Source organism: Colobus angolensis, unplaced genomic scaffold, assembly GCF_000951035.1.
Source record: "Colobus angolensis palliatus isolate OR3802 unplaced genomic scaffold, Cang.pa_1.0 Scaffold501, whole genome shotgun sequence".
Taxonomy (NCBI): Eukaryota; Metazoa; Chordata; class Mammalia; order Primates; family Cercopithecidae; genus Colobus; species Colobus angolensis.
Window position 1 is genome coordinate 721,773 of NW_012118500.1, and position 15,725 is coordinate 737,497.

The 15,725-nt window shown below is 42.9% G+C and overlaps 1 protein-coding gene across 1 annotated transcript in view; it reads right to left on the bottom strand.

Annotated features, from left to right (window-relative positions):
- Positions 1 to 4,478: 4,478 nt before the first annotated feature.
- The window catches only part of LRRC66 (leucine rich repeat containing 66), a 39,232-nt gene continuing 27,985 nt past the window's right edge, over positions 4,479 to 15,725 (bottom strand). Inside the window, exons 3-4 of the mRNA XM_011960053.1 lie at positions 8,582 to 8,771; positions 4,479 to 7,027 (exon numbers count right to left, since the gene is read on the bottom strand). Coding sequence (XP_011815443.1) covers positions 5,220 to 7,027; positions 8,582 to 8,771 — 1,998 coding nt within the window. The 3' untranslated portion in view covers positions 4,479 to 5,219. The remainder of the gene's footprint in view (positions 7,028 to 8,581; positions 8,772 to 15,725) is intronic.

The window sequence follows — 15,725 nt, forward strand, 5'->3', positions numbered from 1 at the left end:
CAGGAGTAACATGGACCGGAGCAGGGAGACGGACGGGCATGTGTTGAACTCTATCCAGAGTTCAAGCCGGAGCACCAAGTATAACTGCTTGCAGTTACAAACTCACCAGACTATATATATCATTCCACCATGTCTTGGCCTGTATTGCTGACTGTTTTCTGGGTGGTACCTCTGGCCTCCCCACCAAGTCCCATCTCATCTGCCTGGCAAATGGGGTACGTGAAATGGGGAAAACCACTCAACATGTAGTCAACTTTGTAACCAGAACACTAAGAAAAACAATCCTTGGTAGTTTGGATGCTCCAGTACCCCCTCTTTTCTAAGAGAAAAAGAATGGATTATGTTTTTTTTTCCTTCTTTTCTCTTTCTCCCTTTTCCCTTGTTCCTCACTTCTTAGCTCTTTATAAATGAAATTATAACCTTTACCTTCCCTTCACCAGACACTTCCTACAGAGCAAGCTTATCTATTAGCTAGGTGCCAAGGTAATCTGGCAAAAGTAATGGCAAAAACTGCAATTACTTTTGCACCAACCTAATAACTACGTGCCAGAGAGGGGATTCTCCCACCGAGAGATGGCCTCAAGAGACAACAGTCAATTTACAACCTGAAGGGTCCTCATAACAGAGCTCGCTCTCACCTGGGGTAGATCTCAAGACGGTGGCCGCCTTACAACCTAGCTCTGCCCATGATGGTGCCAGCTTGGTAGATACAGCACCAAAGCGAGTCATGCAGACCCTACACCTGCTTGCTCCCTCTCCTGCATGCCATTCATGCCAAGTCCCTGCTTAAAAGCTTCTGCTTTCTGCCCCAAAAGTGAAGTGATAGCCTTAAAGGCAGGAGCCTGTACTTCTTCCCCTAAGCCATGCTTTGGAATAAAGTCATTTTCTTTATGTCAGACTCAATCTTGTTAATTGGACTCTGCAGGTGCTGAGTGACTGAACCTCTTTCAGTTACATGTGGAGATTCAGGGAAACAAAAAAAGCTATAGTCAATGGATGGACTCTACTCGGGGAAGCCACATAATCCTATTTGCATTTTAGAAACCACCCCCTGGCTGCAGTGTGAAGAATAGTAAAGAGATGTAGGGCGGGAGGTGTGATGGTTAATTTTATGTGCCTACTTGATGGGTAAGGGATGCCCAGATGGCTGGTAAAACATGGTTTCTGGGTGTATCTGTGAAGGTGTTTCTGGAAGAGATTAGCATTTGAGTCAGCAGCTGAATAAAGATTGCTCTTACCTATGTGGGCAGGCAGCACCCAATCCATTGAGGGCCTAAACAGAACAAAAAAGTGGAGAAAAGAGGGCTTTGCTCTGTCTTCTTGAGCTGAGACATTATCTCCTCCTGCTCTTAGACATCAGCACTCCTGGTTCTCAGACATTTGGACTCAGACTGCAACTCACAACACTGGCTCTCCTGGTTCTCAAGTCTTTGGGCTTAAACTGGAACTCCACCATTGGCTTTCCTGGGCCTTGATCTTAGAGACAACAGATTGTGGAACCTCTCAGCCTCCATAATTACATGAGCCAATTCTTCATAATAAGTATTTTTCTATCTGTATGTATCCTATTGATTCTGTTTCTCTGGAGAATAATGACTAATACAGAAAATACAGAAAGCACTGTTACGATAGATCTCAGAATGTCAAGGTGAAAGCTTGTCAAGGCAAAAGCTGTGGCAATGTGGACAGAAAGGATGGGATACGTTTGGAAGGTACTTAGGAGCTAGAATTGGCTGTAGTTAGTGACTAATAAGTTAGATGAGGGACAGGAGGAGACAGGCATCAAAAGAATGACTCAAATTTCTGGATGGAGCAGCCGGGTAGCTAGTGAGATGAGAACACAGAGGATCAGATTCTGTGAGTGGGGAGGGTTAGGGAGAGCTGACGGGTTTCATTTTGTATACACTTAGTTTGAGGTGCCCATGGAGACAGCTAATAGACAACTGGATGTGAGTGTAAAGCTCCAGAAAGATTTCAAAGCTAAGAGTTGTAGAAAGGGGAAATATCAACACTTAGCTAGTGGTTGAAGCCATAATGATTGATAGCTCACATGGAGAAAGTGAACTGAGTGAAAAGACCAGAGGGACAAAGACAAAGCCCTGAGAAACACACATATTTATGAGGTTAGTATAAGAAGAGGGGTCAGAAAAGGAGCCTGAGAAAGAATCACAGAGAACCAGAAAAATTAGGAGGAAGTGTGCACTGGATATTCTGTTTGCCCCTCCAAATCCACTATCCTTCTCCATCCTGCTCTGTGGCCTGGAAGGCTGATTGCTGTGGACCACATCAACACCTCTCTTGTCCTTTGGCTTCAAGAGTTCAGCCACTTGGGGTCATGGCCAGGAGATTGGAGAGTGAGAAGAGAAAGCCTGGGGTGATCACCTTCTGGCTTCCTTCTGCTGTAAATGGATTGTTACTGGCTATGGTCTGCCAAAGACCAGGTCTTCTGCTAGGCAACCTCACGGTTGCAACTTTGCCTTATCTCTACAGGTCTAAGGCTGTCAAGGCTGTCCCCTGCTGCTAGCCTATAGGTCCATCACCTTCCCTTGTTAGTTTACCTTAATCCTAGATCTTTGCAAATGATTCCTTCATTAAACTCTCTTCAGTCATCCCTGTTTCTTGTCATCTGTGTACTCCTGAGACCTCATCTTTACAGAGATGTATCACAAAAGCCACTGAAAATGAGTTTCAAGGTGGGAGTGGTCAACGGTGGTCAAAGAAGGAGCCTATACTTCTTCCTTAAGCTAAGCTTTGGGGAATGCTGAAGAGGTTTTCCTTGGTGAAGACTGAAGGGCCCTTTGTATGTGGCAACTGGAGGTTGTTGGTGACCTTTACTGGCACAGGTCAAAAGAAAAGTGAGCCAAAGTCAGGCTGCAGTGTGCTGAAGAGGCCATGGCGAGTTGCTGACCATCACTGTGAGACACCTAGCTATGAGAGAAGAAGGTGGGATTTTGAGGGAGCTGCAGGGTGGCATTTTCTTTTAGTATCCAAGGGACTTGAGCAGGCTTATACTGTGGGAAGAATCCATTAGATAGGGGGATGTTGGAAGAGCATGCAAGAGAAACATGAATGGACCCATGACCTTGGGTCATGAGAGGACACAAATGAGGGTAGGTGTGCACATAAGAAGTGCACATAGCTATGGAGTAGGTAAGTGAGGAGCTTCTTCCTAAATATTCTCAGTGAAAATTCAAGGACAGTGAAAGTTCAAAATAGCAATTGGGGAGAAATTGATAAGGGGCCCAGAAAAGGTCTAAAGGGTTGCTGAAATAAATAAATGATTGATGTTACATGACATAAACCAGAATGTAGAATGTGCGGTTGAGTGATAATGTGATGAGATGAAGTCGGAAAAGTAGGGTGTGTCTAGATTATGGAATTTGGTTTTTATACAGGCAGTGGGAGTCATCAAAAATTTTTGAGCAGGATCATGATTGGTTGGATATAAGATTATTTAGGGGCGAATGAGAGTCAAGGAGAAGTACTAAAGGTCACAATAATCTAGGCAATAGACAAGGGATGTGCTTTATTTGGGGACTGAGAGCACATGTAACAAAGTTAAGAGTTATTGAGGAGTTAGATCTGGTTGGACTAGTGATGATGCCAACAGGGGGCTCTTAAGGCCCTTCCACAGAACCTCAACACCTTCAACCTTAGTCTACCCTAAATAAATATACACTGTAAGTAAAAACAGTGTACTTTCTATGCAAACAATGGTTTAACACAAATTGGCTAGCCCTCCTCCATATTGTCAAGCCTAAATGTCCACCTGTATAGACATTCAGGAACTTCTACCACACAGAGCTTAGATGCTGCTCAGATATAGAAAATGAAAAGGAGACAGATAAGTCAGAAATTTTAACTGGGTTTACTGGGTGGATGTTATGATACTGTTGACCAAGAAAGGGAATATGAGAGATTATATTTGTGAAAGAAAAAGATGAATTTGGCCAGGCACAGTGGCTCATGCCTGTAATCCCTGCACTGTGACAGGCTGAAGCAGGAGGACTGCTTGAGCCCCAGAGTTCAAGACTAGTCTGGGCAATATTGGGAGACTTTTGAGTCTATTACTATTTTGTAAAAAAAAAAAAAAAAAAACAATGAATTTTAGATGCTCAGATGACCTATATGAATTTGGGCAACTAGGGTTAAGAATGCGAGTCTGGAGCTTGGGAGGGAGGTAGGACTTGCCATACAGATTTGGCATATCTGTGTAGAGCCGGTTGCTGAGGCAGTGAGGTTCAAGGAGAAAGGAATCATAAAGAAAGACTAGGAATAAACAAACACCCTTGAGGAGTGCTGTCTTTAAGAAGGCAAGCAGAGGGGGGATATCAGGAAGGAAGATGAGAAAATATTGTAAAGCAGAGGATGAACAGAAGGACACAGCTCATGATGACTAGAGTGTAGCAAGTCATGCCAAGGAAGGGCTAGGCAAGGATATGCCAGAGAATCTTTTTCTTTATATAAATCATCAATTGTTTTCTTGAAAATTGATTTTTTAATTTACACTTTGTTCTAAAAAGTGGTCCCACTTCTCTTTTAACATAACTTATTTAAAAACATTTATAATCACTCAGAATTTTCTCAATTTTGCAGTTTCATGATTAGCCTCCAAAAAGTTGTGCTAGTGTGTGTTCAGAATTCATTAAAATCTGTCCAGCATTTCCACTTAAGTGCTTCAATATGTATGAAAAAATGTCACTTGAATTCTCTTTGATGATAAAGTTGAACACCCTTGCCTTTGTCATCCTAAAGCTGTTCTTTTCAGAGAGCCAAATCCCATCAGCTTGCTCCAGGTCTGTATTTGAGAAGGAAAGTTAGAATCATTTTGTCTAACTGCAACAGATTATCTTCTGAATATTTACCCCAACCTATTGATGAAGTGCCTCTGTGTTCTTAGTGAACTGGTTTTGTTTGGGAGCTCTTGTAATAATGGTGCATGGTTCTTGGAATGATCTCAAAATATTCCCCTCTTTCTCTTTCACACTGAAGAGCAGGTTCATCCCCACAGGATGTTAACAAGTGTGTTTAGCTTATAACCCTCCTAGAATCATCCTCCTCAAGTGGGCCCACAAAACCCTTATTTGCATCAGTGTCCACCTGGTTGGAATTCATGTTGTCTCCTTCGGGATCTTGTTGTGAAGGTTTTAGTTTTCCTCTGTCATGATCATTAAAGGAATATTGTTTAGAGCTGTGAATATTTCCTTAATGAAAGTTTCTTATTTTAAAATGTCTGAGTCTCTTTCATGGAAGGCAGCCTTATCGGGATCTGAGGGAACTTCAGCAGAACATGGTGGTGTTTGTTGTAAAACATCCACATTAGAAAATTCTAAGTCTCTAACTGAGCAATGCCATTCTGCTGCCTTGGATTGAAAAGCTGTGTCATAATCATAAGTAAACATGCCCGGAATCTTATCCCCTAAGGGACTATTCCCCAGTGACCTGGGCCAGGGTGACGGGCCCTCAGATCTGTCAGTGTCAGAGGCATTTTCCAGATGAGTCTTGTACACACCAGAGTTTGGAGTGGAAATGAGAGGTTTTTCAAAGCGATCTTCCTGATTCTTGCATTTCCCTGGAATTGTTTGGAAGGTGACATTGTCCTCAAGACTGTCTACAGCCGTCACATTGTCCTTGTTTGCCCATGAGCTCTCATCCTGCAGGGGCTCCTCGTCAGGTGCTGCTTCTTCAGTCTTGCTCCTCGCACCCTCTGAACTTACGGAGCTCAGAGTGAACAGAGACCCCTCATCAGAGTCACAGTCACTCTCCAACTCACAGCAAGTGTCAGAAAGAGTGGATTTCTGCACTGGTTCCTTGTTAGCAGGAGTGACATCCAGGCCACCATTCCATCTTGGAGGAAAGACTGATGGGCCTGTGTCTCTTGGGTCACCGTGTGGAACCTCGCTGTAGTGGGCTGAAAGTGCTCCCTCAGCATTTGCCCCCGAGAGCCTTGGCTGCCATATGCTCAGCAAATCAATGGACGAACTCACTTGCCTTTCCTTAGAAAATTTCATCTGCGAGTCCCAAAGTGACTGTTCAGTGCCCCCTCTTTCCTTACTGTCTACAATCCTCTGTGCTTCTGCATGTGTTAGCATTTTACAGAGGGAAGCTGTCATTTCTCCGGAGAGGGACGGGTCTAATTCATTGGAATAATAATGGCTTGAGCCAGAGACAGCGTGAGAGGAGCCAGAGACAGCATGAGAGGTGCCAGCTACAGAAGAGACGCTCACTGAATGTGCACTGAGAGACTCTTCCTGGGCCACAGTTTCATAAGTCCGTTCTCCAAGCACATCATTCCTATGGATGTGGTCCTGCGTTGCTGACATTAGTTCATGGTTACCAGCATGTGGATGTCTCTGGAGAATGGAATAGACTGCACTATCATTTCCACTTCCTGCCCCGGTGTTGTCCCCGCACTGTCCTGAGCTTTGTGGACTGCCAGGATCCGTCCTGCTGCTTCCCAGAGTTCTATCAGGAGTTACGGTGGCATGTGAGTGTGGCTGCGTCACCCAGAAAGGGGTCTGGTTCTTGTAGAGGCTTAGAGGAGGAAATGCTTGGCGCAGATGGGACTCCGGGTGTGGTGTGTGCCCCACAGCTTGGATATCATCGTAAAAGCCCTCATTTGAACACGCGTTGTCCAGGCCAGGGCTTTTGTTCTGGCACTTTTGTTGGCACAGTCTGTCAACATAAGGCCTTGTGAAAGCCCCCAGGCAGAAGGCGACAACGAATGTGATGAACACTGACAGGCACACTGCCAGAGCCAGGTCCTGGGGAGCGTCCTCCTTTCTGCCGGCAGTCTGCACATCGCCGGTGCTTCTAACACTCCTTGGCAGCCATCTCTGCTTCTCCCTAAGACTAGAGCTGGTCCTTGCCTTCTTCCCCAGAGTGGAAACACCCATGTGCCTTCCTCCCTGGGGCCTCCCTGCTTTGCTCCTTATGAGGCTTTTCACGGGATGCAGATGAATGGGAGGAAGGCTGGTTTTCCTGGAAATCCTGCTCCGGGGAGTACCCCCATTGGCCTCCTCACTCCCTGAAAGTGGGATTAAAAAAATACACATTAAGCGAACATTGAAATAAGATTCTAGGCGCTTTTCTTCTTTCTTTTTTTCAGAATTGGGGTCTCTGTCACCCAGCATGGAGAGGGGTGGCACAATCATAACTCACTGAAGCCTCAGACTCCTGGGCTCAAGCGATTCTCCTACCTCAGCCCCCAGAGTAGCTGGGACTACAGGTGTGTGCCACCACGCCTGGGCTGCTTTTTTTTATTTTCCATTTTATAGAGACAAGGGTTGTAATTACGTTGCCAAGGCTGGTCTCAAACTCTTGGCATCAAGCGATTCTTGTCCCTCGGCCTCCTGAACAGCTGGGACTACAGGTGTGAGCCACTGCCCCCAGCTCCAGATTCTAGGAGTTTCAGAAGCTTCTGTGAGTCCTCCTCAGTCCTTATCTAGCTACATGTTAAAGTGTACATTACATGATGATCAGCAGTTTAAAAATATTATTCATTCATTCGTTTTTGTTTAATGCCAACAGCATGTTTATGGTTGTATGCATTTACACATGGCTATCAGGCTGAGGTCTGTTGCTCAGAGGTCCTGGAGGTTGTATGTGCCTTAGGCTTCCTGCTTCACTGCTGCCTGTGGGAGGAAGAAGCCAGACTAGAGGGACAGCCACATGTACATGGCTTCTCTTTCCTCCATAATCTTACCTACTCCATGTGCTGGTAAACAGCAAAAATATTCCGTTTTCTTTACTGGTTCTTGACATTTCACTCTCTACCCTCAGAATGTCAGTTGTGGAGTGAAACAAATGTAGCTGATGACATTAAGACTTCTCTCTGATCTTCATGAATTTCCTCTAAACCTGGTAGGCATGGCCATGTTCCTACTTGAATGGCAGTCCTGAATAGAACAGAATCTATGACTCATTTTTTTAATGGACTTTTTTTTTTTCTATATATGAACTTGAGATTTAGCCAAGGTAGTTAATGTAAAAAAAAAAACTTCCCAGAATGTTCAACCCCAGTAACATATTCCAGCACTTTGGGAGAGGGGCAAGGAACAAATCAAAGGAAAATATGCTTTTGTAATATGTGTGTGTGTTTTGTGTATATAGAGGCTCACACCTTTAGAATGTTAGCAAACATTTAAAATAATTATATTTCTAATTTTAAAAGTTCTTTCTTTAATAGATTATTTGTTAGGAATTTGGATAAAACTGTGATATTAAATTTTACTCAATTTTTAATTCTTGTCTAATGCCAACAGCCTGTCTATGGTTCTTGAGAATAAAGTTTGGTGTGTCAGAACAAAACTCTCTTCTAGTGGAATTTCTCCTTTTGACCAAATCCAGTTGATGCTGAGTGAGTTGAACTGTGTTTCTTTGACCACATGAAGAAAATAATTGATGAACTGAGGAAAACAGTTATTTGGCACCAGTGATTTTTCTATGACACAGACTCACTAATGCCAAGGATCAGCACTTTTGCTTTCAGGGGGACTGTCATTATTTCAAATGAGACTAAAATGTTTATGTGCATTTTTCAGTATAAATGGAGCCTTTCAGAGAGACATTACTGACTTACCTATACACCTGTTGCAAATGATATTCCACTTTTTCCTCCAGGATTCAGAAATAAAATTTTGAAAGACTGTCACACTATCATCACACTGCCAGTGATTATCAGCCAAGTCAACCACTAGATGGGGAAATTCTAAACCTATGATCATCATTGGTAGGATGGTGGACAGATCATTCTTGCTGAGGTCTATGACCTGTTTGAGAAGAAACAAGTTTAGGATGGTCTGTGGATAAAGACATTTAGAGATAAAATAAATGAGTTACAGAAAAATACTGTTTATGTCTGTGGAGGCAATATGGATTTGACACTGGTTTACAAGTCACGGAATAGTGGGTTTTAAGTCTCTGTTCTACCCCTAAAAAGTTTACAAGTCTTGACAAATTGTTTACTTTCTATAAGCCTCCCTCCCAGGGTTGCTGGAAGCATTAAATGTATGTGAAAGCTTTAAGTATCATGCCTATATTTGATGCTTAATCATTTTCTCTTCCTTCTTTCCTGAGTGTAATTTGTATTGTTAAATAAAACCTAGATGCTCATGTTATCAAGGTCTAGAATTGGATACCAGGTCAAGAATTTCTAGAACTATAGCAATCTTGAAAGCAGCAGAAAATACTGGATGATGAAAATGTAGAACACAGAACTGTGGTTGACCAGAAATCTTATTTATTTATTTTTTCTGGTAGAGATGAAATCTCACTATGTTGCTTAATTGGACTCAAATTCCTGGGCTCAAGTAATCCTCCCAAGGCCTTGGCCTCCCGAAATGCTGGAATTATAGGCATGCACCTGGCCTCAAAGAGAGGTCTTTTGAATCGAATATTATCTCAGGAGTAGTAATACATTTCTCTGCATCCATGGCTATTCAGTACATGCAGTATGACTAATTTTTCTAGTCTGATCAGAAATCAAGGGGAAAGGGGAACAAGAAGGATCCAGTGGCTCTAGAAACAGAGAGCAGGATCTGTAGACGTCGGACATGACAGGAGCATGAGACAGAAGGGAAAGCACAGTTAGGAGGAGCTTTAGCTGCCATTTGCAGAGCCCTGCTGGGTCCCAGACATGCCAGTAGGTACTTCACATACATGACCTCTGATCTCAACAATTTCCTCATTTTCACCTATTCTGCAGAGGAAGAAGGGGGGTTAAGTCACACAGTATATCCTACATAGACCCTAGCACCTAGTACACAGCAGGTACTGTGTAAACAACAGAAAGAAAGGAAGGAATTAATGAAATGGTAGAGCTGAGATCTGATCTGGCTTCACAGTTGTATGCCTTCCACTGCAGAACACACCCTCTTGGAGTCTGAGCCCCTGCAGCACTAGAGTGAAGGAAGGGCTGGGTTGAGGAGGCCTGGGGCAGAGGCACCAGAGTGGCTCATGAGGTTTGGGGAGAGGCAGGCGGTTATTAGGAAAAGAGAAAATAATAAAAATGAAAATACAGTCCTTGCTTTCAAAAAAGAGGATGATGAATAAAAGCTAGAAAGGCTGACTGTTATCAAGACCAATTGTTTTATAGACACCTGGGAAAAATCAGCACTTACGTTTTGGGTTATGTAAATTCCTAAAGAAGGGCTTATTCAAGCAAATAATCAAACAATGCCACAAACAAGACCATTACATACAGAATCACAATTTTTTTGTGAATTTGGGTAGTAAGCGTGAATTTTCCATTAATGAATAGCCAAGCAGTGTTGACTCTCAAAAGAAGGTTGCCAGAAATTGGAGGTAGGAGACTGTGGGATTGGAAAGAAAAAATATTTAGCTTTAGCCTCATCTTGGTGAGGATCAGTAGCTTTCTTATGTATCGCTTGACAGCAGATTGAAATATTCTGATGTTTTACAGGTAATTATTTTCTTTTTAGTGCATGTCTGCATTGATTTTTTGTCCTAGCATCTTATTGCAAATAATGGAACCAAAAGCAAAACTGGAGGGAGGATAGAAAAATAAATAAAACGACTCAGGAGGAACAATTTCTGAGAGAGGAGTAAAACAGAATGGTACAATTTGGTTAAAGAAATACCCATCTACCAGCATTTGAAAGGGGTATACATAATGGAAAGATTGGGAGAAACATATATAATATTGCTTCACAAATCACTGCATTTAAGAAGAATGGGATAAGATTAGGAAAAGAAATGCTAATTTGAAATGTCAGTGAAACTTATTTCATCCATGAAAGCATGGTGATGAATTTGTGCTTTGAAAGATCTATCTGGCTTCTGAAAAGATTTCCACATGGGAAATCACATAGAATAGTGCAAGTATGAAATTCACTGCCCAGAAGAAAACAACATCCATTTTGATATTCAGCATTTTTGGTACCAAATATGTTCATCATGTTCCAAAACCAGTTTTTAGAGATATTGCCAAACATGCAGAAGGGATATTAAAGGAGAAGAAATGGTATGATTCTAGGGCAGTTACAGTGCATTGAGAATTACAGTTGTATATAAAACATCCTCGAGGTTGATTTTTAGTCTGGCTGTGGCATCCATTACCTGTGAGCTGCAGAAGACTCATAGAGCACAGTAAAATGCACAGGAAATACAACAGATGAAGGACAAATTACATATACAAGGAGTATACAATATACTACAAATTAACTACCAAATTATGTGGACCTTTTCATCTGTCCTCATGACTACTGTAGCAGACAGACTCTAGGATGGTCTCCAATGATCCTGCCTCCTTGGTGATCAGGCCCTTGAGTACTCTCCTCCCTTTGGGTGCAGGTAGGACCAGTGATTTGTTTCTAACCAACAGACTATGGAAAACAATGGAATGCCACTTCCATGATGACATTTATGAAGAATTATAACATTCTTGCTAGCAGACTCTCTCCCTCACTGGCTCTGAAACAAGCTGCCACATTGTGAACCGCCCTATGGAGAGGCCCACATGGTATAGAACTGAAGGCAGGCTTTGTCCAACAGCCAGCAAGAAACTGAGCCCTTACTCCAGCAGCCCATAAGGAACTGAATCCTGCTGATGGCCACGTGAACTTGCAAGAGAATCCTTTTCTAGCTGGGCTTTTCAGTTAGACTGTAGCCTTTGCCAGCACTTTGACTGCAGCCTCTTGAGAGACCCTTAAGTGGAGACTCCAGGTAAGCCATGCCTGGATTCCTGTCTCATAGAAATTGTGAGATAATCTATGTGTGTGGTTTCAAGCTGGTAAGTTTGTAGTAATGTATTATGCAGCAATAGATAACTAATACTCCTATCCATGTCCATCACCCATTTATTCATTCCTTTGTTTATTTGATAAGCATTTTAAAATATGTGTTAGGTACCAGGCATATGCTAAGCATGGGAAAAGAAAACAGGTATGATGTATGTCCTCAAAGAGCTTACCATAGGGTAGAAGAGTGTGAGGGCACAGGCATTAACAACTAATTATACCTAAAACTAAGTAATTTCAGCTGGGACAAGTGCAATGCGAGGAAATGTATAGCATGTTATAAGTGTTTAGGAAGGGGAATTAATTTAATCTGGAGGCCCAGGGAAGGCCTCCATGAGGAAATAATATTTTAGCAAAACTAACAGGATTAACAGAAGTTGGCTCTGGGCAAAGGACCAGCAAGTGGGGAGGAGTTGAAGTGAAAACAGAGGCAGGAGTGCAGACAGCCAGGGAAGAGGCTAGAAAGGAGACTGGAGAGGCAGTCAGGGGTCAGGTCCTTGAAGTGAAATCTTGGAAGGGTTTTAACCAAGAAGTGGCAGAATCAGATTTCTATGTTAAAAGAGCAGGGGACAGTGGCCATTTTAAAATTTCTATACACAGACTACATTTATAAAGTGCTTACTGTATTCTAAGCAGTGCTCTAAGCACTGTATATGTATTAAAACAATTCTCACAAAACTCTGAGAGGAACTAAATTATCTTCATTATTCAGAAGAGAAAAGTGAGACACAGAGAGATTTGAAAACTTGCTTAAGATACTGTGGCTGGAAAGTGGCCGAGGTTAAGTTTAAGTGCAGGCAGCTGGCTCAAGGCCACACTCCCCATCACTGCTTCACTAGTCTCCCTTCTGCAGAAGAGGGATTCCAGGAGCCATTCTGGTTGGAAGTGGGGAGTTGGAGGCTTATCTTGCAGCTATGCATGAATAGCACTTTGCAGAACACTGGGAAAACCTCAGTTTTCTATGTTGGCATTGCTTAATACGATAGCCACACCAATAGATGACTAACACACCTATCCATGTCCATCAGCCACTTATTCATTCCTTTGTTCATTTAACAAGTATTTAAACACATGTATCAGGTACCAGGCATATGCTAAGCACTGGAAAACAAAACACATATCATATATGTACTCAAAGAGCTTAAACTTGGCTATTGAGCAATTAAAACAGGGGTGGTCCAAACTGGGATGTGTGGTAAGTGCAAAATATCCACCAGGTTTTGAAGACTTACTATGAAAAGGGGATATGGGGGAGTGCACCCAAGATGGCTGAATAGGAACAGCTCCAGCCTCCAGCTCCTAGCGTGAGTGACACAGAAGACGGGTGATTTCTGCATTTTCAACTGAGGTACCAGGTTCATCTCACTGGGGCATGTTGGACAGTTGGTGCTGGTCCACGGGTGCAGCCCGACCAGCGAGAGCTGAAGCAGGGCGAGGCATCACCTCACCTGGGAAGTGCAAGGGGGAAGGGAATTCCTTTTCCTAGCCAAAGGAAATTGAGACACACAACACCTGGAAAATCGGGTAACACCCACCCTAATACTGCACTTTACCAAGGGTCTTAGCAAATGGCACACCAGGAGATTATATCCCACACCTGGCCTAGAGGGTCCCATGCCCACGGAGCCTCCCTCATTGCCAGCACAGCAGTCTGAGATCTAACTGCAAGGCAGCAGCGAGGCTAGGGGAGGGGCGCCCACCATTGCTGAGGCTTAAGTAGGTAAACAAAGCTGCCAGGAAGCTCGAATTGGGTGAAGCCCACCATAGCTCAAGAAGGCTGGCCTGCCTCTGTAGACTGCTCCTCTGGGGACAGGTCATAGCTAAAAAAAAAGCAGCAGAAACCTCAGCAGAGGTAAATGCCCCTGTCTGACAGCTTTGAAGAGAGCAGTGGATCTTCCAGCATGGAGGCTGAGATCTGAGAACGGACAGACTGTCTGCTCAAGTGGGTCCCTGACCCCTGAGTAGCCTAGCTGGGAGACATCCCCACTAGGTGCACACCAACACCTCACATCTCATACAGTGGGGTACACCCCTGAGACAAAGCTTCCAGAGCAAGAATCAGAAAGCAACACTCGCTGTCCAGCAATATTCTATCTTCTGCAGCCTCTGCAGCTGCTACCCAGGCAAACAGGGTCTGGAGTGGACCTCAAGCAAACACCAACAGACCTACAGCTGAGGGTCCTGATTGTCAGAAGTAAAACTAACACACAGAAAGGACACCCACACCAAAACCCCATCAGTACATCACCATCATCAAAGACCAAAGGCAGATAAAACCACAAAGATGGGGAAAAAGCAGTGCAGAAAAGCTGAAAATTCAAAAAATCAGAGTGCATCTCCCCCTCCAAAGGAACGCAGTTCATCGCCAGCAACAGAACAAAGCTGGATGGAGAATGACTTTGACGAGTTGAGAGAACAAGGCTTCAGTCAATAAAATTTCTCAGAGCTAAAGGAGGAACTACGTAACCAGTGCAAAGAAACTAAAAATCTTGAAAAAAGATTTGACCAATGGCTAACTAGAATAACCAATGTAGAGAAGTCCTTAAAACAATTGATAGAGATGAAAACCACAACACGAGAACTACGTGATGAATGCACAAGCTTCAGTAACCGACTCGATCATCTGGAAGAAAGAGTATCAGCGATTGAAGATCAAATGAATGAAATGAAGTGAGAAGAGAAGTGTAGAGAAAAAAGAGGAAAAAGAAATGAACAAAGTCTCCAAGAAATATGGGATTATGTGCAAAGACCAAATGTATGTCTGATTGGGGTACCTGAAAGTGATGGGGACAATGGAACCAAGTTGGAAAACACTCTTCAGGATATCATCCAGGAGAATTTCCCCAACCTAGTAAGGCCGGCCAACATATAAATTCAGGAAATACAGAGAATGCCACAAAGATACTCCTTGAGAAGAGCAACTCCAAGACACATAATTGCCATATTCACCAAAGTTGAAATGAAGGAAAAAATGTTAAGGGCAGCCAGAGAGAAAGGTCGGGTTACACACAAAGGGAAGCCCATCAGACTAACAGCAGATCTCTCGGCAGAAACTCTCCAAGCCAGAAGAGAGTGGGTACCAATATTCAACATTCTTAAAGAAAAGAATTTTCAACCCAGAATTTCATATCCAGCCAAACTAAGTTTCATCAGTGGAGGAGAAATAAAATCCTTTACAGACAAGCAATGGTTAGAGATTTTGTTACCACCAGGCCAGCCCCACAAGAGATCCTGAAGGAAGCACTAAACATGGAAAGGAACAACCAGTACCAGCCATTGCAAAAACATGTCAAAATGTAAAGTTCATTGATGCTAGAAAGAAACTGCATCAACTAGCGAGGCAAAATAACCAGCTAACATCTTTACACATAACAATATTAACCTTAAATGTAAATGGACTAAATGGTCCAATTAAAAGACACAGACTGGCAAATTGGACAAAGAGTCAAGACCCATCAGTTTGCTGTATTCAGGAGACCTATCTCACATGCAGAGACACACATAGGCTCAAAATAAAGGGATGGAGGAAGATCTACCAAGCAAATGGAGAACAAAAAAAAGCAGGGGTTGCAATCCTAGTCTCTGATAAAACAGACTTTAAACCATCAAAGATCAAAAGAGACAAACAAGGACATTACATAATGGTAAAGGGATTAATTCATCAGGAAGAGCTACCTATCCTAAATATCTATGCACCCAATAAAGGAGCAACGAATTCATAAAGCAAGTCCTTAGAGACATGCAAAGAGACTTAGACTCCCATACATTAATAATGGGAGACTTTAACACTCCACTGTCAACATTAGACAGATCAACGAGACAGAAAGTCAACAAGGATATCCAGGAACTGAACTCAATTCTGCACCAAGCAGACCTAATAGACATCTATAGAACTCTCCACCCCAAATCAACAGAATATACATTCTTCTCAGCACCATATCACACTTATTCCAAAATTGACCACAT